This window comes from Poecilia formosa, unplaced genomic scaffold (genome assembly GCF_000485575.1).
Source record: "Poecilia formosa unplaced genomic scaffold, Poecilia_formosa-5.1.2 Scaffold10, whole genome shotgun sequence".
Classification (NCBI taxonomy): Eukaryota; Metazoa; Chordata; class Actinopteri; order Cyprinodontiformes; family Poeciliidae; genus Poecilia; species Poecilia formosa.
The window spans coordinates 893832-916168 of NW_006799949.1; the positions used below are offsets into that span (position 1 = coordinate 893832).

Consider the following 22337-nt stretch of genomic DNA (forward strand, 5'->3'; position numbering starts at 1 on the left):
TAACATTTGTTTTTTGTTTTTTTGTTTGTTTTTAATATAATTATAATTACACGTAATTAATTACATCAAATAAGTCTTATGTTTTTCTGCAAGCAAATAAAAAATGTTGGCTGGGATTTCTTTAAAACCCCATAAAGCAGACATACGGTATTTTCGATAAGATATACATCTACTATCAACGTTGTTTACCAGAACCACCATATGTTTAGTCTGCAGAGGATTTTGTCTCGCGATAAACTCCCAAAGAAGAACTGCACCCACGAGAATGTCGTTTCGCGCGCTGACTCTAAGCTCCAGTCACTCTCCAGATTGACAGCTATATTAACCAATCAAATCTGAACAGTGTTAAAGAAGCAGCCAATCAGCATGAGGAACTCCTAGAGCAGGCGGGTTAACAAAGTGTTGAAGAATAACTCATTGATCAATCTCCAACAAGGGTAGAGTTGGTCGCATAAACCCTTTGATAGAAGTTACTTGGGGGGGAAAAACGTGCACATTTATTGCTTAGTCGACAATTTCCTGATTTTTATTTTGGACGATCAAACAGGTAAATCTTGTTTTGCCACTTCTGTTAACTTTCGATATTTTGTTAATTTCGTATTCATTTGCATCTCTATTCAGTTGCTAGTACGCAGAGGTTAGCTAAGTCCTGTGTTGTTTCTTTTGCTGCCTATGCGGAACCACTAAAAGGCCGCACATCTTGTTCAGGCTTTGTCAAATTCTGTTATTAATCTTTTTTCATTGTTCTTTTTTCATATGTAATGTGTTTGTTAAAATGGCTGAAAAAAAAGTCTTTTATCTGTAACGTGATTTGCTGTACGCTTTAAAATAGGTGGGGAAGAAGTTATCCTGTTTATTTGTGCTGAAACTGTAACTCCTACCAACGGTTAAATTTGCTAGCTTACTACTTTGTTGCTTTTCATCTATTTTCACGTATGCTAACACAAGACTGCCCATTTTCCTGTTTGTCTTGCTTGAAGTGAATAATTTGGTGGTTTTGCTTGCTCTTTCAAAAAGAAAATGGTAAAAGTAACTAAGGTAAATGGTGAATTCTAAGTTGAAACAGCTATTTTATGTTTCTCTTCCTTATTTATTTTTTTTTTAAATGTTATGATCATGTTTTGTTCGCTTTCGAACGATTATTTAGGGACCGCATAGAGCGTCTCAGTGAAGCCGAGCAGCCATAAAGCCTTCCCCTCATCACTCACTGGGATCCAAGTGCGTTATATTCGGGTAATATATCAGTGTAGAACCTAAATAATATAACATTTCATCGTGTTTTACAGTCAGAAACCGAAGGCACATTGTTTGCTAGCGCTCCCTCGCGTCCGGATGTGCTTTTAAAAGAAAATGGGAGTGGCCAGGAGCCCAGTTTCCCGCACTGTATTTAAATCAGCCTATTCCCTCCCTTTCTGATAGTTCTGATGACAACCCACTGCTCACAGCGGCACCATACTGTACTCTGACTGAGCAGGAAGCAGTCATCTGATCAAGATAACAGAGCAGGAGTTGGTTATTGCAGACAATGAAATCTGATAAATAGCAATGACTAAACGGGGCTAGAATAGAATAGAATAGAAATATCCTTTATTGTCCCACAGTCGGGTAACTCCTGTGAAACAGCAGCAAGTCAAAGTAAAATTTGAGAGTGCTGATTCACACAAGGTAAAAACCGTAAGAATAAGAGACTGTACAGCAAGGACAAATTTACAACATAAGAAAACGGCACTGCAGCTTATTAATAATAGCATACTTGCATGAAAAGAAATACGCAGCAGAGTATGGAACTTTAAAGTGGCAAAGACACAAGCTGTGCACAAAAACAATAGACTACTAACAAGAAGTGAAAACTTGAAATGAGAAAACCCCAAATAACAGCAGAGTTGTCTAGTCGTCTTGTGTTTATTGGGAGCAGAGATGGTTATAAAGTCTTAACAGCTGCCGGGAGGAAGGACCTGTGGTTACGCTCCTTTTTGTACCCAAGATGCAGCAATCTGTCACTGGAGGTGCTCTCCAGTTCAGCAGCAGCTCATGCTTGGGTGGGAGACATTGGAAACAAGTTATGCCTTGTTTCCAATGAGCGGGACGGGTAGGTGTCTAAGTTGCAATCGGTTATTGAATATAGGCTTATAAAGTGGCAAGCTTTTAGAAAGTTTAGGATGCAGGTGCAGTGAAAGATCTGTGCACTGATCTGCTCCTCTGTTTACTCACCTGACCTTTACAGCAAGTGCATAAAATTTGGGTCACGTGGGTGAGAAAATGCTTACCCTTTTTGTGTGTGTTTTTTTTTTTTTTTTTTTTTTTTTTTTTTTTTTTAAGAACTCAAATATCTTTTGAAGTGGGAGCCAGCACAAAAATCTGAAAAAGACTAAGATCAGGTGACGCTGTCTCAAGTCCTGCTGCAGTATTTTGAAAAGGCTGGAAACCTTACAGGAGAAAGTAGTTAATCCCAAAATAAAAGGCTGTTTCAATAGTTGAAGTTTTCAAGAAAATGGAGGAATCACTAGTTCTGATAACGGCATTTATTTGCCTTACAGAAGAAACGTATAACTGAATCCATATTACTTAAATATCCTTTTTGTTTTCATTTCTTAAAAATATTTTCCTCTAAGAAAATGTACTTAAAAGTTTACTTGCGGTAAACTTGCTGGCTGCAGCAATGTGTTGGTTGGAAGGACTAGATGTTCTTTCACTGAGCTGCTACTTGGAAACATTTTTCACATGAAGTTAAAGTGAGATTGTTCTGCAAAGCTAAATATGACTGGAGGTAGCATAACCATGTTTTGACAAAAACAAAAACAAAAAAAAAAACACCTTCAGCCATATTTGTGCAAATTGGCTGTTTTCATAGGGCAGCTGCAATGTGGATTCAAGTTCGCACCATGGATGGGAAGGAGACCCATCGGGTGGATAACCTGTCCAAACTCACCAAGGTGGATGAGCTGCGTCTCAAAATCATGGAGCTGTTTAAGGTGGAGCCAGAGAGGCAGAGACTTTTCTATCGTGGCAAACAGGTGAGATGTTGTGAGTTAAATAGTTCTTTTTTTTTTGGTCTAGTTTAACTAAAGTATAACTCTTTACTGGTGTTGGATCTCAGATGGAAGATGGCCACACCATATTTGACTACAACGTTGGCCTCAACGACATAGTGCAGCTGCTTGTTAGGCAGAAGGCCCCTGCTGCTGATGTCGTCAAAAGCAAAAGCAAAAACAAAAACAAAGACAAAGACAAAGAAGCCGAGCTCTCTGACTCTGATTCTGGCTGCGGCTCCACCCAGAGCGAGTCCGACAAGAACTCAACTCACGGCGAGGTCGAGGGTCAAACTGCTGGGACCTCTGCTCAGACAAACGCAGTGGAGCTCGTCTATCCTGGGTTTGGATTTTACAAGGTAATTTATAAAGACTACAGACTGGATTAAATCTGCTTTATGTCTACTTTATGTTGCAGAGAAGTTGGGAGAAAAGAACTCATAAATGTGGCTATTTAACTTCAGAAACATCTTTTAGTTGTAAACTGACTACTGAACTTTAATTATGCATTTTTACACGATTGAGAAAAATTAGTTGGTAATTCTTCAGTCTTCAAAATCGAGCTTTAAGCTTAATGGACGTGGTCAGTTACCATCTTCTGTTTTTGTCCGAAGATTAATGAGCTGGTTGATGCAAGAGACCTGAACATGGGAGCTTGGTTTGAGGCCCAGATTGTGAATGTCACAAAAACAACAAAGACGCCCAAAGAAGAGTCCGGTGATGGAGAGGCAGAAGAAAAGGAAGAGATCCTGTACCACGTTAAATATGAAGAGTAAGAAATGTATTTATTTATTTACATTTTTTTTTGCTATTTGGAGTTTTCCCAGTGATGTCTAGTTAAATGCATTTACGTTTTTAGTCAACAATTTTGGCATGTTTTTTAATTTTTGGATTTTTATGGTCATGAGCTTAATAACAAAAATGGCATCGTACAATACTTCCTTGAAGTTCCTGTGTGTCCCTGCTAGATTTTCTGCTTGATAAATGTCTGAGAAAGTTAGAACTATGCTTGGTTACGAATCTGTGTCTGTGTGTCAGCTGGCAGTGTGGATTTTGAAGGGAGCTTCTATCAGTGCAGTGCCTCTGTTTGAACCTGTTGGTTCTCGTCTCCATTAATCGCACCGCAGTGCAGCGCTGTTTGAAACACCTGAGAGAGGAATTTAACTTGCACTACACTTTCACACAAACTGCTCTAGTTATCCAGAAAATGGTGTGATTCAGCTGCTGGCCAAAGATGTTCGCCCGCGGGCCCGCACCGTCTACCAGTGGCATCAGCTGGAGCCAGGAATGGTCATTATGGTCAACTATAATCCCGATGACCCCAAGGAGCGTGGCTACTGGTACGATGCCGAGATCCAGAAGAAGCGGGAGACTCGCACGATCCGCGAAATCTACGCCAAGATCATCCTAGGGTACGGATGCAAGTTATTTTTCCAGCATGAGTTTTGCCTGGTTTTATCTGGGGAATTATTGCAGCTATCTGTGGTGACAGGTGAGCACAGTAGCAGTATCTCCGTTAGTGTGGTTTGTGATGGCACAACGGTTGGTATGTAGAGGCGGATTTCCTGCTGTGGTCTCTGTGGATTGCTCAATACTGGTCCCAGTGTCGAGCTCCACATTTTTACCAATTTGCTTTTATGTTTGCAGGGAAGCAGGCGACTCTCTTAATGACTGCCGGATCATGTTCATAACTGAAATCTATAAGATCGAGGAGCCCGGTTCTTCAAGTGACTCGCCAGCTGGAACCGATAGCCCGTTAAAAAGTGAGTTTGAAAATCGTGGATGATGTTAACCTTAAAAGTTTGCCGTCTGATTCGTTCTGACTTATTCCTCAAATCAACTGTGAGGGTCTTCTGCTGACCAAACTGTGTTGTTAATATTCTTGTACAAATTGTTACTGGATAATTATAATTTATCCTTTAGGATCAAATGGACCTGAATGTAAACATTGCAAGGATGATCTAAAGAAGAACTGCCGTTGGTGCAACTGCCACATCTGTGGCATCAAGCAGGATCCAGACAAGCAGCTTCTGTGTGACGAGTGCGACATGGCCTATCACACGTACTGTCTGAATCCTCCACTCACCTCCATCCCTGAAGACGAAGATTGGTCAGTAGAACCTGAATTATGAGTGTATTCATTACATCCAGCACAGTACTTTCTAGAGTTATTGGTATTTTTCCTTTGTATTGGTATTTTGACCTGTTCCAGAATTAGTGGTGATCAAAGGTAGTTGGCCTTTTTTTTTTTTTCAAAGTGCTTGGATGTAGAATTGATTTTAACCTTAACATGTTTTGCCATCTTAGGTATTGCCCCGGTTGCCGTAACGACACCAGTGAAGTTGTTCTGGCTGGAGAGAAGCTGAAGAAAAGCAAGAAGAAGGCGAGGATGGCTTCTGCAAGCTCGTCCAGCCAGAGAGACTGGGGAAAGGTGACACAGAGCAGATCTTTGCTGTTCATTGCAGCAAAGACAGTTTTGAGTATTAGACTAATTATAAGTACAAGCAAAAAAAAAATAAAAATGCAGAGTTATTGTCTCTGGTAGCTTACTGTGGTAACCTCTGCAGGGAATGGCCTGTGTGGGTCGAACCAAGCAGTGCACCATCGTCCCGTCCAACCACCATGGTCCAATTCCAGGTGTTCCTGTGGGTTCCCTGTGGAAGTTCAGAGTGCAGGTTTGTCCAACTGTGCTGTAACTGAAATCCGCTTGGCTAGTTTTAGAGTACTATTTGATAAACTGTTTAAAGGTTGACTATTGCCTGTATTAATGTAGTACACATGACTAATATTAAGGTTTTTAACACAAACTGCAAGATGTTAAGTAAACCAAGTGGGTTTAGATGGCTTAACTGTGAAGACTTTCAGTAATTCTTGATTTATTCCCAGGTCAGTGAAGCCGGTGTCCACAGGCCTCATGTTGCTGGAATCCATGGCAGGAGCAACGACGGAGCCTACTCTCTTGTTTTGGCAGGAGGCTATGAAGATGATGTGGTAAGCTGTTTTCTAAATATTTATCATTTATTTACTTTGTTTACAGTTTAAAATGAACATGTCACAGGTTGCTATGACAAAAAGTTTTCAATGAAAAGGAGCAGTTAGAAGAAAGAAAGTCAACCCTGCCTCTCAAGTCATTTTTTTAATACTAAATTTGATTTCCAATTTTAGGGGAATTTTTTTTTTTTTCATACAAATGATGCACAATATCTTGAACTGGCTTTTATTTAAATCATTCCTTCTGTGAGTTTGCCTCAATTCACAATTGAAATAAATAAGCTGTAAAACACACAATGGTATAATTAAAGAGTTTTTGATCTGTAAATAAAGTATGTGAAGAGAATATTTCTAAATGATTTTAGTCTTGATTCATGACTTTAATGTTTGTGCTATCTTTTGATAAAGGATGATGGCAATGAGTTTACCTATACTGGCTCAGGGGGGCGAGATCTGTCTGGGAACAAGAGGACAGCTGAGCAGTCATGTGACCAGACTCTGACCCACATGAACCGGTAGAGTGTTCAGAAGAGAATGTACAATTCAAAACACAGTGTCTGGTACCTTAAGTTTATATATATATGTATATAATTTTTTATTTTTATTTTTTTTTATGGCTCATTAGGGCTTTGGCTCTCAATTGCAATGTCCCTGTGAATGAGAAAAATGGAGCCGAGTCAAAGAACTGGAAGCAAGGCAAACCGGTCAGGGTTGTGCGCAGCTGCAAAGGACGCAAGCACAGCAAATTCTGCCCCGAGGAAGGAAACCGGTATGACGGGATTTACAAGGTAAGAGGAGAAGGTAGATGGGGGTGAGAAGAAAGTGACAATTTGTAGGACCAAACTTTCACCCTGAGCATCAGTTTATGGTTTTCTTTGCATCTTCTACTTTGCACAGGTGGCGAAGTACTGGCCAGACAAAGGCAAGTCTGGTTTCCTGGTGTGGCGCTACCTGCTGAAGCGCGATGATGATGAGCCGGCGCCATGGACCAGAGAGGGGAAGGAGCGCATAAAGAAACTTGGCCTGGTCATGCAGGTGAGGGGCTCAGCAGTACGCTTTGCATAAGAAAACGAACATCATAATGGCATTCCTTTTGATTCTCATTTGCTTGATTATATGTTCTGTAAACTGTGACGGCTGCTGTTCCAGTATCCTGCCGGTTATCAAAAGGAGAAGGAGAACAAAAATGAAGTGGAGGAGGAAGAGACACCCAGTAAGGCGAAGAGGAAGAGAAAATCTCCAGAGAGTGGTAAGTTCTTTGTGGCTTTAGCTGGTCGGATTGTGTGCCTTTTGTTTTTGTTTCTTTGTTTTTCACTTCTGCAATTTGCAGATAGGAAATCCCTGTTTTGAAAGGGATGATCACATTCTCTGAGAAGAGCTGATGGATTATTTAAAAAATCTGAAATATTTAGACAAATAAATGGGTAGAAATAAGTCTGACTTGTTTTCTCCAGAATCCCCAAAGACCTCGCCTGCCAAGACTAACAAGAAGATCAAAGTGGAAGTCTACAAGCTTTCACAAGAGCAGAAATCCCTCATTAAGAATGACCAGAAAAACAAGAAGCTGTGGGATGAAGCTATGGAGTCGCTGTCTCTTGGACCGGTAATGTGGGACTTTAGAGTATCCATAGTTATATCTCTGCACATTCACATACAGATCTACATACTGCATTTCCCTCACTGAAATGGGGGTACCTGATACGTTTCTGTTAAGTAAACTGGTTCTAGTGCTGAACTGGTGCTTAATTAACACCAGTAATGGCTCTAGTCATATTAGCAGCTCTGTCTCAGCCTCAGATGTTTGCCGGGTCAGAGGAAATCAGTCTTCATCAGGTGGTCTCACTGAGTCCAATAACTATATTCAAATCTCCAGGGTTAATATTGCTGTGAACTTTCCCAGTATATTTTAAAAACAACTGAAACAATCAGCTTTCAGTAACATGGATTGAAATAATGGAATCATATCTGTAGGTTCCTGCTATATTTAAAAAAAATATTTGGTTAATCACGACTGTGAATACTTTACTGAAAATATATATATTTTTTTGTCATTTTCTGACATCCTTTTTTTTTCCTACAGAAATTTCTGACCAAGGTTGAAGAGGTTTTCCTTTGCATTTGCTGCCAAGAAGTGGTCTTTCAGCCAATAACCACAGAGTGCCAACACAATGTTTGCAAGGTGAGGACCCAGAAATCTTCAATATTAACTTAACATTGGATTGATGGTTCTTTCTCAGAACTAAAAAGTGTGAATGTGTATTCAACTCTCTTTAACCTGATGTTCTTGAGTAAAATCCAATCACTTCTAATCAGGCTTGCCTGATTAGAAGGGCGTGGAGCTTTTACTCTATGATGCTTTTGTTTTTAGACACTGAAAGTGTGATTGGTTAGCACACTTTTGATTTAATTTAATTTAATTTATTTTATTGATTTGTTTTGTAATCTGTGCATGCCTTTTCATCTAGCTTATAAATGGCTTTTCTGGGATTGGCATTGTTAACCCACTATTAATGTTTTTATCTGTAGGAATGCCTCCAGCGGTCTTTCAGGGCAGAAGTTTACACGTGTCCTGCCTGCAGACACGACCTGGGCAAGAACTACTCCATGTCTGTCAACAAAGATCTGCAGGACATTCTAAGTCAGCTTTTCCCAGGCTACAGCAATGGGCGATGATCATTACTCCAGTCTACTCAGCCCTCAAAGAAGCGCAATGAAACCTGTACGGGGGAATTTCCAGTTGAGGCAATAAAAGAGTCCGCTTCTCTTAATATATTTTCTATGAATATAAAGCTACAGTTTTTGTGGGCTAAAATACAACCATTTTTACTGTCGAGCTGTTATGTTTGTCTAATATTCATTGAGAATTCATTTAGAACTGGTTGTACCGTTACCCTTTAATGGCCATTAATCCTCAATATTTTGCTTAGCAACTGCTAATATTCCTTATTTAAAATTAACCTATCTTTTCCCCCAAATTCCTTTGTTTTGCACTCATTGAATAAATATTTGATCAAAAGACGTAATCTGCTTCCCAAAATTATCTAAAGATCCTAATCTCTAAGGCAATGACTAGGTGTTGATGTGTATTGGTTTTCTTGTTAAACTGGTTTTGATCTATTATTTTTATTATGAAAAAGTCAGACATTTAATGATTTGATTTCTTGAGTCCTGACATAATCATTTCATATGGCAATGCACTAATGTGATCAATTAACAAAGAAGTTAGATTTGTAATCTCTCCATAAAATGTAAACAAAAACCACATTTTTTTTTAAAGCACTTGAGTAAGAGGAGAGCTTATCTGTAAGCCGTGTCATCAAACGACAACATGTACTGTTCACCCAAAAATTGTCAAACAGGAACTTTTTTTTTTAAATTACTGTAGGTTCACATTCTGAAATTGATTACAATTTAAGGAAAAAATAGCTTGAAAATATATATTTTTTTCCTTTTGACACATTTCTTTTAGGTTACCCTTTTTGTGGTTCACTTTTAATAGTCCAAAGATATTATGCTTAAAGGGTGTAAAGTAGATGTCCCATCTATCTAGCTCTCTAGACTTTGTCCTTAACACTCAAACCTACTTCAGCCTAGAGACTTGATTTGTATTTTTTCAAAAGTTTTAAAATGTATACATTTTTGCCTTGTCATGCAATTTGAAGGTTCAGTCTTGTGTCTTCCCAGTGGTCATTTATAAAATTTGATTCCATTGTGTTAATAAGAAATGCTTTTGTCCGTTATGTTTTTGTTTGGTCAAACTCTCCAGCAATGTGCAAATTGTCCTGAATGCAAGCATTTCTTCTGCCAAAATATCTGCAAATGCTGGGAAATGTATATTTTCTGAAATTGTAAAAAAAAAAATGTTTTTAGTCCGTTTTAGAATTCATGCGTAGTTTTAGCATTCGCTGCACATGTTTGGTGCAAAAATTGTCATTGTTCAATAATAAAATTTTTAAAACGATTTAAACTGAATATGGATATTTTTATTTGTACTTCTGTGATTTAATAATCGACTGAACATGTCTATTACATTATATTTACGAGGTAATTGTTGGTTTAAAAAATTTCTAGCATTAAATTTCTACTTGGCTAGCCCAAAAATATAGGCGAATCATTCACGGTTTTGTTAAAGCTTTTAAGTTCAATAAAGACTTAAGAAAATGTTTTTTTATGCGTTTCAAGACTAAATGTATATTTGTTTTGCCATGACTGCAGAGCGCCGCTAACCCATGTATGAGAGTACGTGCGTGGCGTCTGGTTGGTAGGTTAAAACCCTCTGATGATGAACGTTACTAGGCGTAAGATTTGAGTCGTTGTTTACCCTGTCACTCATGCGATCAACCAATGAGATTATAGAAATTCTATTAGCTCAACTTCACTCAACCAATCACAGACCACTATTCGGAGGGCCTAAACCCACAAACAAGCTCAGCGACAGCTGCTTGCTAAAGCTAAAAGAAAATCGATAAACCAAACGAAACCAATTCGTTTGAGCCAAACAGAGAGAGGACGATAATCTTCTGCAGGAGGTAATTTTTCCGAAGCGTATTTTACTAAAATATAAAGTACAATAATTTGTAGTTTGACTGCGCTGTCGGTTGTCGTCGCGACGTTTTGTTTGTTTTTTTCTAATTGCAGATATGGTAGCTGTTAGCTAGAAGCTAGCTAATTTTATTACAGCTGTACTTACTATATTCGCAATTGTGTGCATGTGTGTGTGTTTAAATGTTTTCCTACTATAAAGACTGAAGGGTAGCCTTAGTTTTGTTCATTGCAGTTGACTAGTGTGGCAATATTTTAGCCGCTGTCATTTTGAATAGAATGCTAGTGGTATCAGCTGAGCAGGGCTAGCAGCAGTAACGGCATTGTAACAATAATTCACTTTGTTAATGCCTCATGAGACTTTTTGTATTTGCATGAAGCCTATAATATCTAACGAGCACAAGAACAATACATGTATGTAACGAGTGTTTGCATTTAGGACCATTTTAAGGAAGTAAACTGGATACAACATGGAAGTTTCGGGCCCAAATGGAGTTAAAGGTACCATTCAGGCCCCTTCATGTGTGGTTTGGGACGGCAGGAGTTATTCTAGGCTCTCATCCAGTAAATCTTTCTTTGTGAGTTATTAAGGATGGCTTAATTTATATAGTTTAGAAAACGGTTGTTTAATCTGTGACAAGTAATTTTCAAAAATATATTTGTAGATGTTTTTGGCTAGTTGGTGGATAGAATGTTTTTCTTTATAAAGTGTATAAAGTAGTGTTTACCAGTTTTATCTCTTCAGCTGCTTGAAACCTTATTAGGGATGGTTCTCCATTTTCTGATGCAAATACCTTTGAAGTTGTAAGCTCCATTTGCTTGGGGAAGTCACTCTGCCCTACATATTTGCAGTTGGTGCTGTTTTGCAACATTTATATTAAAAGTGAAAATAAATTTTCATTATTGCAATGTAACATGTTTCTTACTTTACTGTAGTTACTGTAACACATGAGCCAAAATGGGACTTTTTAAGTCATGTTGGTGTTGTAAAGTTGACTTCTCTGGGGTTTCACTTTAAGTAGATGTAATGTAATACATGCAAATATATTTGCTAGTGAAAGTCATATGTAGATGCAGTGTTCTTAAAGATGCAGATCAGAGTTTCAACAACTGTTGAACTATAATAAAATATGTATTTGCACTACAGAATCTGCTAAGTTTTTATAAAATTTGCTGAAAGAAATATTCTGTTTACAGATTGTATGCATCAAACTCGGATATGTAAAACACGTTTTCTCAGTTGTTTTCTGTCATGCATTTTTCTGCTCCCCTCTGAATTAAAATATCATTGATAATCTGATAATATTTAGTAATTTATCTGTACAAACAAATAGAGTAGATTAAAATTAGTTGAAACAACTTGAAGCTAATTTTGTCTTAAGTATCAAAAAATGTGCAAGTTCAGTTTACTGATTTAGTAACATATTTGTTTTGTCTGTTTGATTCTCAAAAGAGAAAAAGTGCAAATTGATGTATTTTTTAGACTTGGCATAGAAAACTTTTAAAGACTGTAAGCATTGGCTACTTTTCAACTTGTTCTTTTTCAAAAGGTATATAACTTAAAAAAGTTAATTCAGAATTTGAAACATATATTTCAGCATGAGATGAAAAGTGCATAATATTTTTGCATTCATAATAAACTCCTGGGCTACGTAAGCTTTGTCGTTTTCCTGGCTTTTTTCTTTAAACTACATTCACTTGTTTACGACTTAATATTAGGACCAGACTAAGAATTCATTTTGACTTATTTTTAATATGAGGACGTTGCGATAATACAAGGTTTAAGTCCGAATTTTATGAGAGCACTACACCAAGCTTCGTTAAAATTAGGAATACTGAGCATCCTGTGAATTTATAGTTGGTAACAGTTTTATATACAAGGAAATACTTAATGTTTTAACATGTCAGCAGGTCATTTAAACAACTGCCCATTTCAAAGAAAGAATGACAAACTTACTAAGTTGGTCAAGTCAGATCTTGGTAACTATCAAAGCTCTTTTTCAACTTTCTTCTGGCATTATTGCATCTTTATTCTGCCAGTGTTATAGCTATTCTGGTAATATGACTGTGTTCTCGTAATGGTATGACTTTATTATTTTGATTAAATAAAATCAGTCAAGAGGTGTGGTACACCCTGGGCAGGTAGCTGGGCCATCAAATGTTAACACAGGGCAGACAACCATGCATACACAGACACTCACACCTAACAGCAATTTATAGAGACCTATTAACCAAAAGTCATGTTTTTGGGTTGTGGGAGGAAGCCAGAGTACCCATGCACGCACAGGGAACACTTGCAAACTTCATGCAGAAAGATGCCAAATAGGGGTTTGAATCCAGTATCTCCTTGCTGCGGCAGAGCAACAGTGTTACCAACTTATTAAAATGCTGACAAAATTATACACTGCGTGGACAAAAAAATGTATCCGTTTGGATGTAACTAAAAAAATAGTTACGAGCTTCTGACTTGAGTGGTTATCTTTTAGATGGCAACAAGTTGTTTAACCCCAATTGATGCAATGAGTTATTTCTAAAACAACTGTGTTGAAAGACGTATAGCTGTGGTTGTGGAAACGATGTTAGTCTGTTTAAGAAAGGTCAAATTAATGGCATTGAGCCGATAAAAATATCTAAGGAAATTACAGAAATGACAAAAACCATGTTAAGAACTGTCCAGTGCATTATTAAAATTGGAGTGTGGGATCATTGTCTTTGAGAAAGAAATGTGGCCAGAAAAAAATCCCTGAATGAACGTGATCAGTGATCAATTACCCTGGATCACACTGCATGCAACTCTGCTAGATGTGCGTAGATGTGCTCCCAAAAGCATGCGTGAGTGATTAAAAGGATGAATGATGTTATATAAAATACCATATTCCATGCGTTAAGCGGTTGCAGTTTCTGGCTATTTGCCTTTTATCAGTCATTAAAAAGTCTGACCTGCTGATTCTGATTTTGGCTGTTACCAAATATTTTGTTTGAAATGTTGCTAAATATAGCAAGAAAGTCACCGAGTTGGCAACAGTGGTGTGATTATTGTTAACTGAAAATGTGTAGACATGACCTGGTGGACCAGTCTCAGTCAAAGCTTTCTCACAGAAGAGCAGAGGAGGACAGTGGCCGATTTATAGACCTTTGCTGAGATAGATAAGATTGGTGGATAAGATAAGATCAGTTTCACATATAAGTATCGGCCGATAACCAATTTCCCAAATTAAGGAAATTGGTGCAGCTAAATTGGTGCACCCCTAGTTCAACTTCCAAATCTTTTGCCGCACATTGCTCTCTCATACTACTACTGTGACTTGAGTGGGAAAAAAAATAATGGTTTCAGAATCACATCCACATTTTATGTGTATGCGTAGTCATAAATGATGCATGCTGACTGCATACATATATAAACAGACCTATATATTCATTATTACAGCTAGAATTTCAATTTCTACCTTTTCTGTGATTAACATCTTCCTCTGGTAATTGGTTTTGATAACGAATCGGACATTTCGTTGACATTGTAGGGCTTGAAATATATCTAACTTTTTATGAAAATTTCACAAAAACGCAACACTTTATCAGCTGTCAGACATCAATGTGAAATGGACAAAGCAAGTTGCCGAGCACATGCTGTACATTAGAGACAGAGAAGACTGATGTTATAGTTACTGACTAAATCAGAGCCCAGGACACAAAATAGAGCGTTTGTTTGGTCTTTGAGGTAATCAGGATAGATAACACACTACTTTGATTTAGACTTCAGAAATTAGAAATGCAATACTGTACAATTAAAAAAAGAAGAAAAAGAAAAAAAATAAACACAATACAATCAGAATGTGAAAATAAAATACAAATTTGACGAGGCAGCACTGAAACATCCACTGTGACAGTTTTTCCTTTAATTTTTGTTTAAAAAAACGAAACTAGATCATGTTGGAGTGCATCCAGGATAAATTTGCATTCCTCTTTTTTTGTTCATACTTTAGGCAGGATAATCATCCATGGAGTGGCTTTGCACTAGTGTTGCACAAATTACGCTGAATATATCTCAGTATTGGTGAATGACAGAATCAATTTATCTGTGATTAATAAACAAACAGGTGTTAATGCTTTGGGTTTATAGCAATAAAAAATATGTTTACTATAAGAAGCTAGAATTTAATGCTTGATGTGATGGTTTTATTGTGAACACACCTAACTGTGTTTATTACATACCATTTGGTTTTCACAGTGGTATTTTTTTTTAAAATAGGTCAAGTCCAAAAAAAATCAACCCCAACTGTCCTTGCTGTCCCCCACAGATTTACCTGCAAGCCTCGTAAGCATCTGATGGATACCGACAAGTCCATGGAGACGGTGTCGGCTCCGAACCCTGCCCCCACTACACCCCCTGATCCTGGACCGGTCTCTTTTCCTGCTCTCGGCTCCAGTCCAGCCCCAGATCATGTTCCCATCCAGGAGCCAGCAGCAGCTGAAACACCCAGTAACCCGGTGACCTCAGAGCAACACGCAGCTCCAGATATCACCCCAGTTCTGCCAGTAGACCTAGAGGGGACTTCCAAACCCGTTCCAGGTTTTGAGCCACTCCAGCAGGTCGGACCAGGTCCACCACCTCTTCCCCCAGCTGCTGCCAAGAACCCCAGCTGTAAAATCATGACTTTCAGGCCTACCATGGAGGAGTTTAAAGACTTTGCCCAATATATCGTGTACATGGAGAGTCAAGGAGCTCATCGTGCTGGCCTGGCAAAGGTAATGCTGCCAAAAAATATGCACATATAATAGCTACTCGCTTTTCTACACTTGAATTCATTAGTCTTCTCCACACCAAGGCTTTTTTAGCTACATTTCCAGTCTAAAGAATAATGTAGGAGGTCAGGTGGATATTAATTTTCTTCATATAACTGCTAACCTTCATTTTCTGTGTGCAGGTAATTCCTCCAGAGGGCTGGAAACCTCGCCAATCCTATGATACTATTGAAGACATGGTGATCCCAGCCCCCATCATGCAGGTGGTAACTGGTCAGTCTGGTCTGTTTACCCAATACAACATTCAGAAGAAATCCATGACTGTGGGTGAATATCGCAAGCTGGCCAACAGCAAAAAGTGAGTTGCTTTTGCTTTCGTCTTTGTAAGTTCTCTGTCATTTAAGCCACTAAGCTAGCAGCATTTCTTTTTTTTTTAACATTTCTTGGATATCTCTTAAAAGTTTCCTCTCCTACATGTACACAAAAGTAACACGTTAAAGACCAGCGTTTGATACAGTGAAATCAAGAAAAATCTGTAGGATCCAATTTTGTAGAGAACAAACTAAATAAAGAATGGAAAGAATTGAGAAAATTGAAGATTTGTTGGAACTTAAGTTGTAGATGATTATCTGTGTTTGTAGCAAAAGAGATATCTGCACTTTCAGATAGCAGTATTTGATTATGTAAAAATTACTTCCAATCATTTGTCAACTATATTATTGAATATTCATAGATTGGTTAAAAAATAGCAATATAATTTGGAAATAACTATTGTATTTATTGCAGTTGAAGATAAAAAGCAGTGAATTCCCTTACATCTAAACATGGATACAAACATAAATTAAATCAGCAAGTCGGTGCTCTTGAACAGTCTGGAAATCAAAACCATAAATGCATTGAAAAAAAAAAAAAACCTCATACATTTTTCTTTTTCAATTAGAAATGTAGAAATTAAAATATTTTTTTCCGACCAAACCAATTTGGATTTTACAAGGTAATCTATAAAGACTGTAGATTGGATTACAGTCTTTTCTTAGAAAAGATCAACTACTGAAAGCTTTTCTTGTCATACCCCTTTTTATTATTTTTTTGTTTTAGAAACCAATAAACTCGATTTTTATGACTTACTTTTTACCTTTTTTCCAATGGTCTACTTGTTGAAGTTTGAAAATATATCAATAGCACCTTCTGGTGGTTCAAAGTAAGTATCATAAATAATATATTGAATTATTTTAATCAGATATGGTTTATTGCTGGCATGTGTATTAAAGGATTTGTAAAGTGTTACTGTTAAAGAATAAGGAAAGATGCGCTCTAGGTGAAAGCAGTGATCTTTTCACAGTTACTAACTTTAAAAAGAGCAGCGCTTTAGCTGAACTCGGCAGCATTAAAAAGGTTTATTTGACTAAATTTGTCCTGCAGCTCTTGTTTGGGAGTCATATTTGGAGGCAGCAAGCCTCCTCCCAAAATGTAACCTATATCTAATACAACTGTTAGGCAGAGTGAAAAATCTCAGATCAAAAATTCACAAGTTAGAAAAACATTTGTACAATTCTTAATTTTTCTTTTTTGCTTTTTTTGCTTCACTTTGTTTTTCTCAGATATTGCACCCCCCGCCACAAAGACTTTGATGACCTGGAGAGGAAGTACTGGAAGAACCTGACGTTTGTGTCACCCATTTATGGGGCTGATGTCAGTGGCTCAATCTACGATGAGGTGAGGAGTAGTTTTGTCACTGCAGTGGACAAGAAGCAGCTATTTTCAATGGGAAAGGTGGATAAGTTGAACCTAAACGTACAACCCGGATTCCCAAAAAGTTGGGACACTAAACAAATTGTGAATAAAAACTGAATGCAATGATGTGGAGATGGCAAATGTCAATATTTTATTTGTAATAGAAACATAGTTGACAGTTCAAAAGTTTAATCTGAGTAAATGTAACATTTTAAAGGAAAAATATGTTGATTCAAAATTCCATAGTGTCTATAAATCCCAAAAAAGTTGGGACAAGTAGCAATTAGTTGCTGGAAAAAGGAAATCAAGCATATGACGATCAGCTGGAAGACCAATTAACACTAATTAAGTCAGTTGACAACATGATTGGGTTTTCATGATGGGATTGTTGAGCAATCTGATGGCCAGAGGGAGACAACTATTTCTGAGTCTGGCTGTTCTGCAGCGGATGCTGCGGACTCTCCTCCCAGACAGCAAGCGGATGAACAGACCATGGAGAGGTTGGATGGAACCAGAGAGGATCTGGTTTGCTCTGACTAAGCAGCGTCTGTGTGCAATGCTCTGGATAGGACATTGCACACACACGATCCTCTCGGCTGTCTTCACCACTCTTTGCAGAGACTTCCAGTCTGAGGCCTTGCAGCTCCCAGACCAGATGGAGATACTGCTGGTCAGCAGGCTCTCAATGGTTCCTCTGTAGAAGGTGGAGAGGATGGGGAGGGGGAGCAAAGCTCTTCTCATTCGTCTCAGAAAGTGCAGGCGCTGCTGTGCTTTTTTCACCAGTGAAGCGATGTGAGTTGTCCAGCTGAGGTTGTCTGTAATGTGCACCCCCAGGAACTTAGTGCTGCTGACGATCTCCACTGCTTTGTCATTGATGAGGAGCGGTGTGTAGTTTGGTCGAGACCTCCTGAAGTCGACAATGATCTCTTTTGTTTTGTCGACATTCAGGAGCAGGCTGTTTATTCTGCACCAGTCCACAAGATGTTGTACCTCTTTTCTGTAGTTCACTTCATTGTCGTCCTGAATGAGTCCCATAATTGTTGTGTCGTCTGCATATTTCATGATGTGGTTGGTGTTAAGCCTGGGACGACAGTCGTGGGTCATCAGGGTAAACAGCAGGAGGCTCAGGACACAGCCCTGGGGGGAACCAGTGTTTAAAGAAATGATATTGGAGATGTTATTACCCACACGGACAGACTGAGTTCTGTCCATGAGGAAGTCTAGCATCCAGTTGCACAGTGGAGTATTGAAGCCCAGGGGGACCAGTTTGCATACCAGATCCTGAGGGATGATCGTTTTGAATGCTGAGCTGAAGTCCAAAACAGCATCCGTAAGTGGGGTGATTCTTTTCTCCAGGTGTACCATGCTCAGATGAAGAGCAGTGGAGATAGCATCTTCAGTCGAGCGCTTAGATTTGTATGCAAACTGGAAAGGGTCAAATGATGGAGGCACTATAGAGATTAGATGACCCTTAACCACTCTCTCGAAGCACTTCATGACGATAGATGTTAATGCAACGGGTCGAAAGTCATTAAAGCATGTGATGGTTGGTTTCTTGGGCACTGGAATAATAATAGCTGACTTAAAACATGAGGGGACAATGGCCTGATGCAGTGAGGTATTGAAGATGTCCGTGAGCACATGGGCTGTTTGGTCTGGACACTCTTTGATCAGCCTTGCTGGAATGTTGTCGGGACCTGCAGCTTTTCGGATGTTAACGTTTCTCAGGGATTTTCGCACAGCAGATGTTTCAAGCCTGAGGGCCTGTTCATCAGGGTGAACAGCGTTCCTTGCAGGGGTTTTATTTAGGGCTTCAAATATTCCAAAGAAGTTGTTGAGCTCATTAAGGAAGTTAATTTAGTTAAGTTAGACCTCATCTCTTTCAGGGAAAACCCTGCATTTTTCAAAAAGATAATGCCAGACCACATTCTGCAGCAACCCAACATCATGGCTATGTAGGAGAAGGATCCGGATACTGAAATGGCCAGCCTGCAGTCCAGATCGTTCACCTATAGAGAACATTTGGCGCATCATAAAGAGGAAGACGATTGAACAGTTAGAGGCCGTACTAGACATGAATGGGAGAGCATTCCTATTTCTAAACTTGAGAAACTGGTCTCCTTTGTCCCCAGACGACTGTTGAGTGTCCTAAGAAGAAAGGGGGATGCCACACAGTGGTAAAAATGGCCTCTTCCCAACTTTTTAGGGATTTGTAGACGCCATGAAATTTTGAAAAAACATATTTTTCCCTTAAAATGATACATTCTCTCAGTTTAAACTTTTGATCTGTGAGTTGTGATCTATTCTGAATAAATATTAGATGTTGGCACCTCCACATCATTGCATTCAGTTTTTATTCACAATTTGTTTAGTGTCCCAACTTTTTTGGAATCCACTTTGTACCATTTAGTGTATTTTATAAACATATTTGCAGATAATAATGAAGTACCATGTCTTAAATGTAAGAAGTTGCTTTCAGACTTTTTTTTTTTTTTTTTTAAGAAATAGCAACTTATTTTAAGTGGTGTTCTGTGACATATTTATCTGAAGTCTATACTTTACCAGCATCATAGAAGAGTTAGCATTCTTGTTCTAACATTGACATTGCTTGGCTAGATGGAAAACTAAACTGTCTCATGCAAACATCAATGTTTGCAATATGCTAATATAATGTTGACTTTTCTTAGATAAACATGTTAAGCTTTGTCTGAATACCTGTTAACCATTATCTCTTTAAAATATAATTTTCTGCAAATTTACCTCAATAAAATGTCTGCTGACTGCAGACTACTTAACTATTGATAAGTAGTTCACTGAACCCCACTCACTCAGAAATGCAGAGAAATGCTCTTAAATTTAGAGCTATTTCCCACCACTGCTGAATTCTTAATATACAGTACAATCTATGACAACAAATGGGCGACTGACACACATCTAATCATCAAAACACTAATAATGAAATGCAACATTTATTGTCCAGGGCATTCATGAGTGGAACATCGGTCACCTCAACACTCTGCTGGACATGGTGGAGCAGGAGTGCGGTATTGTCATCGAAGGAGTCAACACGCCATACCTGTATTTTGGCATGTGGAAGACCACCTTTGCCTGGCACACTGAGGACATGGACCTCTACAGCATCAACTACCTTCACTTTGGGCAGCCAAAGTCCTGGTCAGTCTTTTTTTTTATTTTTAACCACACACATCTTCAGGGTTGTTTTTGTTTTTAGGATAATGGTAATTAAAAAAAAGAATTATTCCTAAAAGATGGGTTTATAGTTGATGCATTTAACAGACTACAGAGCCAGTCACGTCGCTGGTGCCTCTGTGCGTTGCCTCGTACACTGTTGCTGCTCGATGTCTGAAATTTACCTCAATACGTATTTCACTCAAACTGGACACAGGCTGATCTGTATGGATATTTACATCTCAACATGCTGGTCAGCACGTGGCTCTGTGTCTGCACTGATAAAGTTTATGTATGTGGCCCCCAATGGTGCGTTAGTAGTTCAGCGGTTCAGCCTGTGGAGGAGTTTTCGCGCTTGCCTTGTAGTCATGTATCATGCTGGTTTTATTTTTATTTTATTATTATTTTTAGTATTATTTTTACGGTTACATGATGCATCAAACCATATCAAATGCTTTGTCCACTTAGTCAGACAGAGTTGATGCGTGCGGTCGCGTCCCGTAAAGCTCGGGCAACCAAAACAGTTTCTGTGGCTCTTATTAAAAACTTAACAGACACGAAATGGAAGAGCTAAAGCCACATTAGCAGCATTAAATTCAATATCCCGTTTATTGTGCATCGCTACACCTCTGTACAGTGCAGCGGATTTAACTCATCATGCAGGGCTGGGCCAAGTTTGTATGTGGAATTGAGCAGAATTGAATTTAGGGGACCCTCTTCGTGCTAATAGCATGAGCACCACTAACAGCATTTCAACATAGATTTAGTAAATTCCTTTGGGAAGGGGGTAGTTTAATTGACATGACGCCAACTCCGACCCCATTCTGACGTAGAGCAATCCTCCCCCAATCATTCCAGGGCACTTGTCAGCAACTGACAATCAGTATCCCAAGTACAGTACTCAGACAGTATTGACAGTATCTATCATAGAAAACACCCAAACACATCAAAGAGTCTGGAATAACGCAAGAAATGGATCATGGACTGCAGCCCACCTTAAGTCCAGTTGAATGAAACTGATGGATGGAAACTACCACATTAGTCTGATGGCTCCATGCTAAAGTCTCACGACTCCTTAAAAAAGGCTGAGGCTCCATGCTAACGACTCACGACTCCTTACAAAAGGCTGATGCTCCATGCTAACGACTCAAGACTCCTTACAAAATGCTGAGGCTCCATGCTAACGACTCACGACTCCTTACAAAAGGCTGATGCTCCATGCTAACAACTCACGACTCCTAAAAAAAGGCCGAAGCTACGTGCTAACGACTCACGACTCTTACAAAAGGCTGAGGCTCCATGCTAACGACTCATGACTCCTAAAAAAAGGCCGAAGCTACGTGCTAACGACTCACGACTCTTACAAAAGGCTGAGGCTCCATGCTAACGACTCACGACTCCTTAAAAAAGGCTGAAGCTACGTGCTAACGACTCACAACTCCTTAAAACAGGCTGAGGCTCCATGCTAACGACTCACAACTCCTTAAAACAGGCTGAGGCTCCATGCTAACGACTCACGACTCCTTAAAGGGTGAGGCTCCATGCTAACGACTCACAACTCCTTAAAACAGGCTGAGGCTCCATGCTAACGACTCACAGCTGAACGGCTGACGGCTCCCTGCTAACGGCTGACGGCTAAACGTAAAATAAACATAACTCAGTTAAATTAGAACAACAATGCTAAACATCTAATCATTTCCAGATTAGTAAGTGAAGGTATATTGGTGGATTTTATGCATGTAGATTCCAATGGTAGCTCTATGGCAGCATGAAAACAGAGTGCGCTAACTGTTATATTGGCATTTAAACACCGTTTAATACTATTGTTTATTTCTTTTAAACCTTTTTTTAAGGTTTTGTTGGCTCTGGTGGCCTTTATTTGAAAGTAGTTCGACAGGAAGGTGGGTAATGAGAGAGGGGGAAGAAATGCGGTAAATGTTGCCAGGCCGGGAATTGAACCTGCGACCAGCGCCACGAGGACTAAGGCCTCAATACGTGGGTTGTGCTTTGCCCCTGCGCCACCATAGCACCCCACACTACTCTAGATTTCTAAGTATTTTCCTAAAGGCAGATTTTCACAAGCCATTATTATTATTTTGTAAGTGCAAAGTG

General features: G+C 38.9%; 2 protein-coding genes across 7 annotated transcripts in view; both read left to right on the plus strand.

Moving 5' to 3' along the window:
* Positions 1-368: 368 nt before the first annotated feature.
* Positions 369-9983, plus strand: uhrf1 (ubiquitin-like with PHD and ring finger domains 1). Of its 2 annotated transcripts, none has more exons than XM_016665155.1 (17): positions 369-547; positions 2857-3014; positions 3098-3388; positions 3644-3801; positions 4226-4441; positions 4677-4792; positions 4953-5139; positions 5337-5460; positions 5597-5704; positions 5916-6020; positions 6429-6535; positions 6646-6808; positions 6918-7055; positions 7170-7269; positions 7475-7623; positions 8101-8199; positions 8547-9983. In XM_016665155.1, the coding sequence occupies exons 2-17, from the start codon at positions 2862-2864 to the stop codon at positions 8691-8693; spliced, it is 2361 nt and encodes a 786-aa protein (XP_016520641.1). In that variant the 5' UTR covers positions 369-547; positions 2857-2861; the 3' UTR covers positions 8694-9983. The 2 variants fall into 2 exon arrangements, with proteins under 2 accessions (XP_016520641.1, XP_007541300.1); XM_007541238.2 differs by having other exon boundaries at positions 370-547; positions 2852-3014.
* Positions 9984-10403: 420 nt separating this feature from the next.
* The window catches only part of kdm4b (lysine (K)-specific demethylase 4B), a 57747-nt gene continuing 45813 nt past the window's right edge, over positions 10404-22337 (plus strand). For 4 of the 5 annotated variants that reach the window (XM_007541250.2, XM_016665166.1, XM_016665175.1 and 1 more), the window contains exons 1-5: positions 10404-10549; positions 14858-15305; positions 15485-15660; positions 16904-17018; positions 20017-20210. In XM_007541250.2, coding sequence (XP_007541312.1) covers positions 14886-15305; positions 15485-15660; positions 16904-17018; positions 20017-20210 — 905 coding nt within the window. In that variant the 5' untranslated portion in view covers positions 10404-10549; positions 14858-14885. Of the gene's footprint in view, positions 10550-14857; positions 15306-15484; positions 15665-16903; positions 17019-20016; positions 20211-22337 lie in introns of those variants that run through there. The other variant, XM_016665178.1, reaches the window with a different exon arrangement.